The 13866-nt window shown below is 41.4% G+C and overlaps 1 protein-coding gene across 1 annotated transcript; it reads right to left on the reverse strand.

Moving 5' to 3' along the window:
• Window positions 1–1643: 1643 nt before the first annotated feature.
• On the reverse strand, window positions 1644–1913 carry LOC116649695 (10 kDa heat shock protein, mitochondrial-like). Its single transcript, XM_032432763.1, has one exon. The coding sequence runs from the start codon at window positions 1911–1913 to the stop codon at window positions 1644–1646; it is 270 nt and encodes an 89-aa protein (XP_032288654.1).
• Window positions 1914–13866: the final 11953 nt, after the last annotated feature.

Here is a 13866-nt window from a genome sequence, read left to right on the forward strand (position 1 = left end):
TGTAACTGTAAACAGAAACAACGTCTGACTGTAATACAAAGAGAAAGTAATGTAATATATCCCAGCATTCATTCAGAGTTTGGCTGTTTCTCGGATGGCCAGAAAAGTGATAATAAAGAGGTGTTCATTATAGCTGGGGTTCCTGGCAAAACTGTCACCACATTTCTCTCTGGAACACATTATATTGTTTTTTGTCTCATGTGGTCTATTCTTATTCCATTCCCAACCTTTGTAGATAGCATGTGTGTATGTCTAATTTTGTCTCATTTACAAATTCAGTTCAATTTACATTCAAATGATTTTCAGGCTTTCCCTTCTGCTGTGACTTAAGCCACAACATGTGGGAAACGAGGGTGAGCAGTGGCTTGAAGAGAATCAGTGTCAGAAGAGAAATAATTGCTTTAATACTACCATGGGAGGAAAAGGGGAGCAAGTGCTCAGGGGTCTCTATTCCCCAGGCTTCCTTAAGGAAAATTCAGGTTGGGATTGGGGGGAATAAAAAAGGAGCGGTCCACTTCTTGGCATGGTATTTGCATCAATCAGAGTTCTTTGGATGAGAGCAACAGAACTAACTCTATCAAGCAAGAAGGAAATATATTGGTAGGACCATGGCTGGCTCTTGGGGCAATCAGAGAGGGGAAAGAGGAAGCCTCTTCCTTATGAAGAGGCAGGGTCCAGGACAACACCAGGAGTCTAGCACAGCAATGACTGAACACCAGCCTTTCCCCCCCTGTCTTTGCAACATGGCATGCAAGATTCAAAGTCCCAGGAAAAAAATTAAACTGTTCTCTATGAGTCACTCTTCTACCCTCAGCGAGGTCAGGGCAGGGCACTTTTATTTAAAAGACTATTAGTGTTATCAAAAGAAGAGAATAGATGCTGCAGAGCAGGAAAGTGATAAATACCCACTACATCCCCTCTCCAGCCCAGCTCTCCTTATGCCCCAGCTCAGAGCTGCCATTTCCAGAGGCGTCTCCCAGAGACCACAGCTGATGCTGAACCTGCAGTTAGTAGATCCTGCTTTGCTGCTCCCTCTGTGCATAGATCTGAGAAGCCCTGAGCACCCTGTGTATCTCCCACAATCCCACGGCTGTCCTGGTTCTGTGGAGCAAGGGGAAGCAGCTCTGAATTTTTTCTGTTGCCTGCAAGCAGTAGAATCATTTCATTCTGTCAGTTGTAGGTTGTCAGTACAAAAGGTAATTTCTAGTTTTCTCCGGCTAGAGGAGACCAGCACGTGATGGTCAATATAGCTGTGTACCAAAGATCGATTCATTCAATCCAATTAAAATGACAGCTTTAAATTGATTTTCAAGATGTGCAGTGTTTGTGCCCTAGTGAACTGAAGACAGAGCTCCAAACTGCAGATACCCAGAGACACTCTATCCAACATAGTTGTGTTTTCCTGCTGTGCAAATGATTTGATCTCTCTGCAGCCTTTAGCATTGCTGACAATTTTGTCTTTGAAACCCTTTTCTCTCTTGGTCTTTTTTTTGGATACCATTAGTTTATTATAAAAGAGAGACATGAAAATTATTTACATGATGAAAGATTTCACAACTTCACCAGAATGGGCAGCTTCACTTCATGCCATTTTAATAATGACTTCAGTCCACATACTTTCCAAGAATGTCACCATCTCTAAATTAGAAATAATCCTTGTCATCTAGAACTACTTTGGTGCCTCCATATTCTGGGAGAAGAATTTTATCACCAACTTTCACACTAACTGGTTGAATCTCTCCACCCTTTCCTATAGAGCCGGATCCAACAGCTACTATTGTTGCTTGCAACACTTTTCCCTGAGATTTTTCTGGAAGCATAATACCTCCTTTGGTTACAGTTTCAGCTGCACTCCTTTCAACTAAGACTCGGTCAAAGAGGGGAAGAAACTTTCTAAAGGCCTGCCCTGCCATGACTCCAGCCGCCGCAGTTCATACTCTCCTCTGGAGTTGCCACTGCGGCAAGGAGACCCGCCCTCTTGGTCTGAATCTATTCTTCTACCTTTCTGATTGGGTCTCCTCTGTCTCCGCCATTTATTCATGCACTTCGCATGTTCTAAATACAAGAGAAGAATAATTTCTAATTATAGTTTGAATATGGTTCACAGTAGGAATAGTGAGTATCCCAATAGGAAGGCAGAAGGCTCTAATGACCCGGAGAGATGATAGCAAGAAGAGGCAGGAGAAGACTGAGGCTCTAGGCAAATTCCTGGAATGGGAACTAGAACCAGGGCAGGAAAACAAGTATCTTCTGGTGCATGGACGATACTGGGTCTTGGACATGAAGTGCGAGCCCAGAATGAGTAAGCCTGACTTGCCATATAGTCCCAGAATGTGAGCCTGGAATAAGTTACCTCTGCCTCAGAACCCTCGGGTGAAAGAAAGGGTCAGAAGAGAGGGGAGGGAAGAATTTGGATGAAAATAACAGGATTTTACACAATATGAAGCTGACACAAAGCTGCAAAGGACAGAGACTGATAATAAGGCTCAAGCATTAAGTGTTGGCAGTTTTGGTCCAAAGTGTCAGTTGTCCAATTATGCGATGTAGTATGGCTTCATGACAGCTGTGGGACAAAGACTGAGGGGATTTCATTCATGGTAAGTTCAATATAAATCATTATTATGTTTTGACTTTCCCAAAATGTTAATTTGATCATAGATTATAGTAATGAAAGTGAACATCTTTTTTAAAAAAAGGGAAAGTAGAGTATCTTAAAGATCAGAGGTAATAAGTCTGCTCTACCCTATATTGATTGAATCTCCAGAGTGTTACGTTCCGTTCTGATTTGGAGGAACACAAAAACACAACAATGACAACAAACCCCAAGACATTCAAAGAGGGTTAACAAGGAGAAGAAGATTTCTTAAAACAGCATTATATGAGAAACAGTTGAAATTGGGGGCTTTTAATCAAGACAAGAGAAGACACAAAGGTAATAATAGCTTTGCCTTCAAATATTTGCAGGGTTGTCATGTGGTAGAAAAATTAAATCTCTTCTGTGTTGCCTAATCTATAGGTAAGAAATGTATCAAATTTTCAGGGAGGTAGATATTCAATGTCAGAAAGAATTTTCAAAGAAGCATAAACATCAAAACATGAGATGAGTTGTTCAGGAGGACAGCCATTTACGTCACTGGTGCTGTTCAACATAAATACTTGAGCATTGTGTGGATGTATTAGAACTCTTTTGCTTGTGACAGAAAACCAATTCAGGCTAGCTCAAGCAAAAAAGAAAACATATAAACATATTAATTATTTTAGCAATCATTTCTTGAGCTCCTATCATGGACCAGGCATTATTCTAAATACTGGGGATCCAGTAGTTACCAAAATGTTTAAAAAATCAAATATCTTTGTTTTCATGGAGTATACACAGCGGGGGGGGGGGGGGCAGATGATAAAAGATATAGGCTGATACACACACACAGACACACACACACACACACACACACACGTTGTACAGTTTGTCAAAGCCCAACAGAGCCCAGGGGAGAGGGCAAGTGGGGCTGAAAGCAGATCTGAACTCTATAGCGAAGCCTTGAATCTCAGTGGGCTGCAACATTAGCCTGGAGGAAAGGTCAGGGTTTTGTAATTTGTAGCAAGGCACCAAATGTGCTGACAGACAAATGTGTAATTTGTAGCAAGTCACCAAATGTGTCTTTGAAGACAAAGGAATAAAGTATGGATCTTAAGAGTGCTGTGAAGAAAGCTAAAACATGAGGCAAAATGGATGGCGTCTGAGCAAGGACCTCAAGGCTGTGAAGTCAGAAAGGTAAGAGGCAGGGGGGAGCCACTGACCAAGGGTCCTGTGGACCCCTGCAAAGACTCTGACTTCGACTCCGAGTAAAGAGGGGAGACAATGGAGGAGTGACGTGATCTGAGTGACATTTTCAGAATGTTGTTCTGCCTGCTGGGCTAAGAACAGAGTGAAGAGAGCCATGGCAGGAGCAGGATGCCCAGGCAGTAGGCTGCCAAAGGGATCCAGGGAGATGACTGTGGGCTGGAGCGGGGAGCAGCCACTCCGTGCTGACAAGAGCTTGGATTCTGGGCTCATTTTGAAAATAAACTAACAGGATGTGTGGATGGATTAAATGTGCAACCTGTTTAATTAGAAAGGCCAAGAATAAGCCCAACATCAGGCACAGGTCAGTCCAGGTGCTAAAACAATGAAGTTAGGGCTCTATCTCTCCATTCTTCGGTTGGCTCATTATACATGGTATGGTGCTCCCCTAAAGCCCTATGTTCATATGCCACCAGCTTAAAGAGAATGTCTTCACCCATGATTCTGCCAGAGAATCTTATGTTTGTGTTCTGTGTTTATCCCTGGGTCAACAACTATGGCCACGTCTGGGTTATATGCCCACTCCCTGGAGGGTCAGCTCAACCAAACTTCAAGTGACATCAAGGTTTTCTGGTTAGTCAAGAGTCAAGCCAATCAATGAGAATAGATTATAGAAAAGTCTGTGTGGACAAGTAGGAGAGTAGCAGATAAACTGTGCCCCGAATGGAATGAAGATGAATTAATCTATAATTCCCCCTGAAGCCTTTTTTTATCACTAGGAGATGTTTTCAGAGAGAATGTTTTGAGAGCCTCTCTATCAGTTTCCTGTTGCGTCTATAAAGAATTACCCAAAACTTAATGGCTTAAAATAACACAAGTGTATTATCTATTGTTTTGGAGATGAGAAGTCTGACACAGCCTCACTGGGTTAAAATCAAGGTGTTGGAAATCAAAAACAAGGTGTTAAAATCAAACCTTCTGGAGGGAGAATCCATTCCCTTGTCTTTTTCAGCTTCTAGAAGTGGCCTGCATTCTTTGGCTCATGGATCCTTCCTCCATCCTCAAAGCCAGCAGGGTAGCATTTTTAAACCTCTTTCTGTGCCTCTCTCAATGGGCTTGCTCAGATAATTCAGTATAATCTTCCCACCTCAAGATGTTTAACCAACCAAATCTGCAAGGTCCTCTTTGCCATGGAAGGTAACATATTCATAAACTCTGATGATTAGAATGTGGACTTCTTTGGAGGATATTATTCTGCCTATCACAGCCTGCCATACACTTAGCCTCATTTTGAAGACAGTTGCCATATTCACAACTTTTTGTCGTAAAAATCTTCACAAGTGGTTTTTACCATGATAAATGTATCCACACTCACTCACCCAGGAATGGGTCTCCTGATGCAATGGTGCAATGGTTGACCATCCAAAGGACTGCTTCTAGAGTTCTTCCCAATGGAGACATTGTATCCATGAGGGAGAGAGATCAAACCAATCGGATCTTGTCCTTTGGGGTGCTTGAAGTGAAGACAAAGAGTATGGCCTGTTGGTAGAGTAGAGAAGATGTAGAGACACAAAGAGTGAAGGCAGCAAATAGCAGCCATGACCTTGAGAGAAGAGTAGAAAACCAGGTTTGAGTAGCCCAGAAGAAAGGCAAAGCAGGAGAGGGAGGATCAGAGACCCAAGAACTCAGGCAGAGATACAGTAGATTTCTTCACCTTTCCACTCCCTGTGCCAAAGTGGCTGTTGTACCATTAGATCTACCATTGCAAATAAACACATAAACAATTACAAATGAGTTTCTGTTTTCTATGTATGCAGCAGCAGCTTAGATTTTTTTTTACTTGTCATTCCATCTATCCCCATAACTGATAAGCTGACCCTATCTCTCTTTCCAGCAGTTTGGAAGAACCTGACATGAGTAAGGCATGAACTCTGCCCAGTTAAGACATTAAGTGAGAGATACCTGGATCCCACCCAAGACAGCATAGATCAGCCCCTTAAAAGTTTACCACTACTTTCCCAGTAAACTCCCTCGCTGGTGGCTTGACTCTATGACCTAAAAAAGAATTCCTGTATGACCACATAGTAGCACCAAGCTTCCTTATGACACTTTAGTCTTTTAGGGTGAAAGCTCTGCCACATTGTGAACAGAATTAAAACAGAGGGGAAGCCAATGAAATAAAAGATGGTGGGGGTTTTGTATATAAAGAAAAAAGAAAAGAGAAAGAAGCATTTAGGACAAAATTACATTGAACTTTATGTGTGCCTATATGTCCTTATTTAGGTTTTTTAAAAGGCTATTGTCATCCACAGAGGCCATGGAAGCAAGATGGTGGATCTGGAATGAGGCCAGCAGAATTTGTAACCCCACCCTCTTAAGCCAAAACAATACTGACAGGCATAAAATTGCTATTTATGAGCTTATAAGTCCTAAAAGGATATATTGTATATACAAAGAAAAATGCCACCCACGGAGCTAATTCTTTTCCATGTTTGAATTTAGGCTGAGAAGCTCTGGGGTAAGAAAGCCAATCTTTTTGATTTTCAAGTTGCATTTAATATCTGGCCAGATTTCAATAACCACCCTTTTTTACACAGTGGTTCTCAATCTTTTTTGAGTCATGAACCCTTTTGAATATTTTATAAAAACTACCGACCCTATCTGCTGAAAAATGAACATACACATACAAGTTTGCATAAAATTTCAAGGAGCTTATCGTGTCCTTGAACTGTCACAGACTCAAAATAACAAAGCAAAACCAAAGCTCTAGAATATAAAAGGTTAAGGCAGATGCCATGGGTTATTCAACAGGTCAGCTGATTCCGCAGATACTACTTTCTCTGATCCTTTATTTCTTTTTCATCCCCTAAAGGGGCTCATAAGAATTTATGGATCTTTGCATTATGCGTGCATTTTTGAGAGATTTTCTAAAAGGATAGCACTAGAAATGCCCACCTATAAATGGTTTGCAGAATGCTTCTTGGGAGGGGGGCCAGAGAAATGCTAGATGGGCGTTGAGTTAATGGTGCTTTCCGCATTTTTCTCTTTGCCATCATAGCATGGAGGGTGCTTCCACCCAAGTTGTTCTCTTGGTTTCATTTTAATAAAAATACTAGAGGTGCCTGGGTGGCTCAGTTGGTTAAGCATCTGCCTTTGGCTCAGGTCATGATCCCAGGGTCCTGGGATCGAGTCCCATGTCGGGCTCCCTGCTCAGCAAGGAGCCTGCTTCTCCCTCTCTGGCTCCCCCAGCTTGTGCTCTCTCCCTTTCTCTCTCTCTCTCTCAGAAAAAAAAAAAATAATTGAAGTTTAGCTATTTAAGATCATCTGTTTCAAAACTTCTCAAACTTTTGTGTAGCCGAATCACACGGAAGCTTGCTTAATGCAGATTCTAAACCTCTCTCACAATTTCTGATTCGGTAAATAGGGGGTGTGGCCCAAGAACCCAGACTTCTGACAAGCTCCCAGGTGGCGCTGGTGCTGCTGGCCCTCGGGCTACATGAGCAAGACACTGATTCCATCTCTTGTAAAGATGAGACCCGCTCACACTTCTGCTGCCTTTCTTCATTTCTCCCTGAAGACACACAGGTCCATGTAAACTTTTGTGTCCACCTCACAAAACTATTAGCAGCAGTGTGTGGAGAAACACATTGGCACCAGAAACACAGCCAGCACATTCCTGCCTCGGGAACATGTACTTGCTGTTCCTGTAGCATTTTTTGGCTATAGTCATCCTATGACTTTCTGCCTCACTTCATTCAGATTTCTGCTCAAATTCTTTCTACTCTCTTTCTTGACCAGTGTGTATAAAATAGATCCCATGATTCTCTTTTTTTCCTCCCCACACAAAAGGTCTCACATACTTATTACTGAACAAACCTAGTAGGGCAGAAGCATAGATATAGAGAAAAAAACCATTTTCCCAGCAAAACACATCTAATTGTTCGAGTAATAGTGATGTTTACAGAGTGATATGGTCCGAGCAAGAGACTGTGAGGCAGTGTAGATACGTTTGCCATCTCATGGGCAATTTCTTGTAGACCCAGCTTTAGTTCTTCTCCAGTGTCTCCCCCTGAGTTGTACCTGATTTTATTACCAGTTTTCATCCAATCCACTGGGGAATGGGATGATTCTGTTTTTGTTTCTTGGCCAGAATCACTTGATCCTGAAAGTCTTGTGAAAAGACATGGCGGGGAAGAGTCAACCACACACACCCCAATGGCAGAGAAAAGGAGAGAGGATCCATGCGTTATCTCCTCTCACACCATATTCATTTATTTCCAGCATTGACCTCGATTTGAAACATGTGCTTCGTGCACTGTCTGTGGACATAGCTCCATGAACACGGGACCTATTATGTTCACCACTGTGACTCCAGCTTCTAGAACAGGCCTGGAACATGATACACTCAGTAAACATCTTCCGAATTAATGTATAAAAGTGGTTTGTGTAGTACAAATTCCATTCTGCTTTATTTGTTTACAGCCTTCCTTGAAATAACTTTTTCTGTAAATTTGGTATTTTCCAGACTTCTATTTCAGCAGCTATGATTGTAACAATAAAGTTGGGTAACAATGTTTAGACGTAAGAGAAGTGAAAAAGGATTTACTTCAACTTTTAAAATAAATTGATTTAATCAATTAATTAAAAGTAATTTATCTTGATGCAATGCAAATGCTGTTCATTAGCCAATATGATTGGGAGACTACAGTAGTGAAACAGAGAAGGTCATAAATGAGAAGGCGTATTTCTTTAGAGAACCAGGGGAAATTGATTGCTTTCATTCATTTTTGCAATAAATAACTATTTATGGATGACTTGCTATATGCCAAATACTATTCTAGGCCAGGGATACAGAAGATAATAAAATGGAAAAAAAAAATCAGTGTCCTCAGAGAACTTTCATAGGAGTGGAAGGAGGATAGAGAAAAAATATAAAATATAAATATATTATGTAGTATATTAGAAGGTAATAAAGGCTTTTTTGGGGGAAAGTATGGAAGGAGGGATAAAGTTGTATGTGTCTCTGTGCAATTTTAAATAGAATAGTGAAGAAAGGCCTCATTGAGAAGGTAACATGGAGAGAAGGCTTGACTGAGGGAAGGCAAAGAGCTGTATCAATATCCTAGAGAAGAGCATTATGGGCAGAGAGTGAATGTGCAAAGGCCCTGAGGCAGAAGCATGCTTAGCATGTTGAGGAAACCTCAAAGAGGCCAGAATGGCTTAGGAAGACTGGGAAAGAGGGGGACAAGTAGATGAGGCTGGAGAGAGTGGAGTGCAAATCAGATAGGCATTATAAGGATGTTATCACCACTGGTGGGTTCTGGGGTTAAAACTCACTTATGATCTGACTGAAATTGTGATCGCAACAGCATCGCACCGCTGCTGCATTGAAAAGGGTACCCAACTCACCCCCATGCTCTAGACTCCCCAGATAGAAAATCTGAGTCCAGAAGTGTTTTTTTAAATACTTAATTGTTCAAATTTCTCTCTGACGAGTTCTGCCACAATACGTTATTTAAAAATATTTATGAAGTCATCTACTAAAAGCCAGGCATTGTGGATAACTGGTTTTTAATGTAGAAGGAGAGAGAAGTGAAAAGCTCTATTGACCAAGGGCCTTTTGTGTGCCTGCCAGGCAGGGTGTCAGGCACTTTACCCCTGTTATCTCAGACTCTTATGCTCTCCTGGAGCTTTGGGTTAGCAAGGAATATACACAATGTGCATCAGTAACAGCAAAGACTCTATGAAAGGACCCCGAGCAAACAGATAAAGTACCACTAGCTTCGTGAGGCAGAGCAGGTCACTTGTGACAAGAGCTCCATCGAGTCTTCACCAAATGGCCAAGACGGGGAGTGGGCGCATGCTGGCTTTCAAGCCTTCCCTCCATGTTACCTTCTCAATGAGGCCTTTCCTCACTATCCTATTTAAAATTGCACAGAGACACCCCCAGCTTTAATCCCGGTGGTGGGGAACACAGCAGACCCAAATGGGGGGCATGGGGACTTAGGAAAAGGAGGGGACAGTAGGAGGTCAGCGGAGTTGGCTGGATCCAGATCCTGACAAGGTCTTGTGACCTTAGGGGTGGGCACAAGAAACCACTGAGGCCATCCAAGATAGGAGACAGCACAGCAAAGCCACAGACATCTGTAAGGGCTGGGGGGCAGACGGGGGGCACCAGGAGGGGTCTCCTGGTTGGGGAAAGCAGAAGAGAAAGGAAGAATGGAGATGCTGTCTGAAGGGATCTCCAGTCCGAAAGGAACATGTGTTGGGACAAAGCATTTCTGGCTAACTTTTAAGCATTAGTGAACTTCCAGGTCTCAGCTGCATACTCCAACTTCTACCCAGAAAGGGATAGCCAAATAGAAATTCTTACATTGGCATGAAGGCTGTGATTAGGGGAAAATTCCTTGGGGCAGACAATTTCGTCAGCGTATTTTTCTAATTTATATTTTAAATAGTACAAGTGTTCCCAGAGGCCTGGTGACAGACACCGCTTCTATAAATATATTAAAGTCCAACAATCTGCACATAACTGCCAGCCTGCTGAAGACTGCCGCCCCTTTCCAGATTTAACCAATTTTTAAAGGCAATTACATTTGGAAATGTTAAACTTGCAGCTAATCAATCTAAGGGAAAAACAGAGTTTACTCCAATCACATGGCAAAGGAGCCTTTCCCCCACTCTTTGTTTCTTTAGTGTTTGAGCCTGGGAGACCTGTTCACATCACCAGGGATATGGAAGAAAACACAAAGCAGGGTAAGGAGTGGGCCAATCGGGCGGGGTGAGGTAATGGGGTGAGCAGAGTAGTCTCTAGTCCAAGAGGCTCCGGTACAAGTTCCAGTCCCAATCCTGGCCCCTAAACACACACACACACACACACACACACACACTCTGACACCTACCTACATATATTTATTTCCACATCCATCTCTATGTACATATATTAAAGATCATGAGCTCATTCTTATATCCATGATTCTAATCCTACCCCACAGGGTCTCACATTCTTTATTTGTCACTTCATTCCCTGATAGGGAGCAACCTGGCTCTTATTACCCACAAAATGTTCGCTTATTTTTTCAGTCCTCACATACACGTATGTAGTTCCTGAATTGCTAACCCACACTCTTTTGAGAAACCAATTTACCAACTCAAGTACAGTATTTGTGTACAGTTCCAGTTCTTTTTTTGTTTTGTTTTATAATAAAAAGTCAAAATACTGTTTTCCAAAGTTGCTTAGATTAGTATCTCCCCTATCCCCTTCACCGTAGTTGTGTTATGCATTTGTAATACAGCTCAGTTTGATTTTTTACTGTTTGTATTCCATTTTGAGTTCCCCATGCCCCTGCTGATTTTTAATTACTTATGTATTCTTTGAGCATGTGAAATATGGTCATGGTTCTAAGAGTCAGAGCTATGTAGAAAGTTATCATCAGAAAGGTGTCTCTCCCCCCAAGCCCTACTGCCCAGTCCTCATGCCCCCACTGCCCCATTCCATTCTTTCCTGCTCCCTGTAGGTACGCTCATTGGTCTTCAGTTTATCCTTTCTGTATGTCTGCTGTGTAAGTAAACAATTACATGTATAAGTTCTTACAGCCCCCTTTTCCTTATATAAAGTACAGCACATTAGACATATTCTTTATACTTGGGTCAATTGATTTTTGACAAGTTACCAGGGTAATTCAATGGGAAAGGAATAGTCTTTTCAACAAATGGTGCTAGAACAACTAGAGACCCATGAGGAAAAGAAAAATTAACCTTGCTGTTTACCATACCATACCGTTACCTCCTTCCATACACAAACATCAGCTTAAAATGGATCCTGGATTGCATATAAAAACAAAAACTATAAACTTTCTCAAAGCAAGCATATGTGATCATATTTACGACCTCAGAGTAGACAAAAACTTCTCAGGTAGTCCACAAAGTTTTTGTTACTTCAAGCTGTTATGGCTGAGGTAATTTGCTCTGGCAGCAACAGAAAACGAATACAGAAGGCATAGAGAAATCACCAAAAAAATTTGGAAGAAGCTACTGGTCTTGTCCATGTTGTATTTGTGTTGGGATTTGAGGGAAACCAATAAATAACAATCCTTTCCTCACTGGAGCTTGGAACCAACTGCAAGTTAGACATAAGAATCAGGCAGATGGGAGCTAAACATAGAAGGAGATGAAAATATTCCTGTAACATATTACTTATAAAGTAGATGTTGGAGAACATGACTTGGATCTACTAGTCAAACGAACCTGCTAACACTCTTTGCTCTCTTTTTGAAACCTTGGAACAGCCCACCCAACAAAAATCTTCTGCCCTTAAGAGCAGAGAACAGTCTTGTGCTGGAAGGAGCGGAAGTCAAAAGACACGAGGCAGAAAGGGAAGTCAGAGAGAGTGGAGAGCATAAGAGAGCTTCAACACGCTGGCTCCAAAATGTAGGGACCACATGCAAGGACCAGAGAAAAGTCTCCAGAGGCTGAGGGTGGCCCCAGCTTTGCAGCTTTGCAGCCCTAAGGACAAATGAGCAACTGGCCAATGGAAAACAGTAAAACCTCCAATGAGAGATCACTTAGATGTTTCTGTGGCGAAAACCCAGAGCAATAAAATCAAACACAACTTGGAAAGAATTTTATTTTTAAGACTTATATGAGTGAAGCTTATTAGCAACTAAAGAGAATATGGTGAAAAAATACTATACTGTGTAAAAATAGAAGTGGCTTCACGGTGAAAAATACTGGGTGATCTTTCCAACTCTGCTACTTGCTTTGGCTGTGAATACGAGGAAGTCCTCTGAGTCCACATCTTAAAATAGGAATTACACTATACTCTGAAGCACAGAATTTCTGCAATGATCTAATGTAATAATACATGTGAAAATGCTTGGAACATTGGAGAATGCTATTTAAAGGTATCATTTTCATTAATATTATTAAAGATAATATCTTACCATTACTAAGCTCCTGGGACATAGTGTAGGTGCTTTCAGACACATCTCAGCTCTTCACTGATACTTGGGTATTATTTATCATATGTAGAGAGCAATTTTCTAAATGAGAGATACTTTCTCTTTTCCTTGGTCCCTGGCCATGGCATGTCTACAGAGAACTCTATTTCAAATGAACAGCTGATATAATAGTGCCTAAGAAAATGAATGCATCTTGAAGAGGAAAATACTATCACATCCAAGTCCAAAATGAAATGCAGCAAAAAATAAGAATAGTTGCCTTAACTTCTACCAGTGAACTCTTGCAAGCACATTAATAAGATTGTATGTATGTTCATTCACAAGCTTTGTTTTTCAAGCTCCTGAGAACACTGTGAGATATATGTGGGGGTTAGCAATTACTATCTGCCAACATTGAGATGCAGAGTTGAGACATAGAAAGGTTGAGCTCAGTATAGCTGAATCTTTTTTCACCAAAAGTCCAGAAGAGAGGTTCTTCTCATTATTACCAAGGGCCATTAAGGTATGGAAGGACCTCACTAAAATTCAGAGCTAGAGTTCCAAATTACATATCTCAGTTAGGAAAAATGTAGAGTTAAAATTAGTTTCCTTCTCAACAAGTTGACCTTGAATCTGGGAAGTTGGAGGGAGAAGATACAAAGGAGTACACACATGTAAGATGGATAAATGCCCAGGCCCCACAGACAAGAAGCTAAGAGACCACTATCAAGTTCAAGAACCAAAAATCAGAGTAGACTACAGTGTCTTCCATTGCCCCTGGTCATGACTGAACCTTAGAACACTCTGTGTGACTCTTTACTTCACAAATAAGGAGAGAGTTTGGAGAGATGATTATAGTGTTGAGAATTGAAATTAGGACAGAAAGATAAAAGGAGTACTGGGGCTCAGTCTAAAATAGAGAGTGATGGCAGATAATAGGAAATTAATACTCTTCACGTGAATAAAGACCTCTTACCCTATGAATAGCACCTGGGGGTTTTTTCATGGGAGAATCTTGAAAGGGAATGGTTTGAAATTTTTTAAGAATCCAGTTAAACTAGGTATGTAATAAGGAAGGATGTAAATCTGACATGGTAAAGGACAAACATTTATCAAGTGTCTTCAATGTCACAGAGCCTCTGACAC

Source organism: Phoca vitulina, unplaced genomic scaffold (genome assembly GCF_004348235.1).
Source record: "Phoca vitulina isolate PV1807 unplaced genomic scaffold, GSC_HSeal_1.0 scaffold49, whole genome shotgun sequence".
In the NCBI taxonomy this organism is placed as follows: Eukaryota; Metazoa; Chordata; class Mammalia; order Carnivora; family Phocidae; genus Phoca; species Phoca vitulina.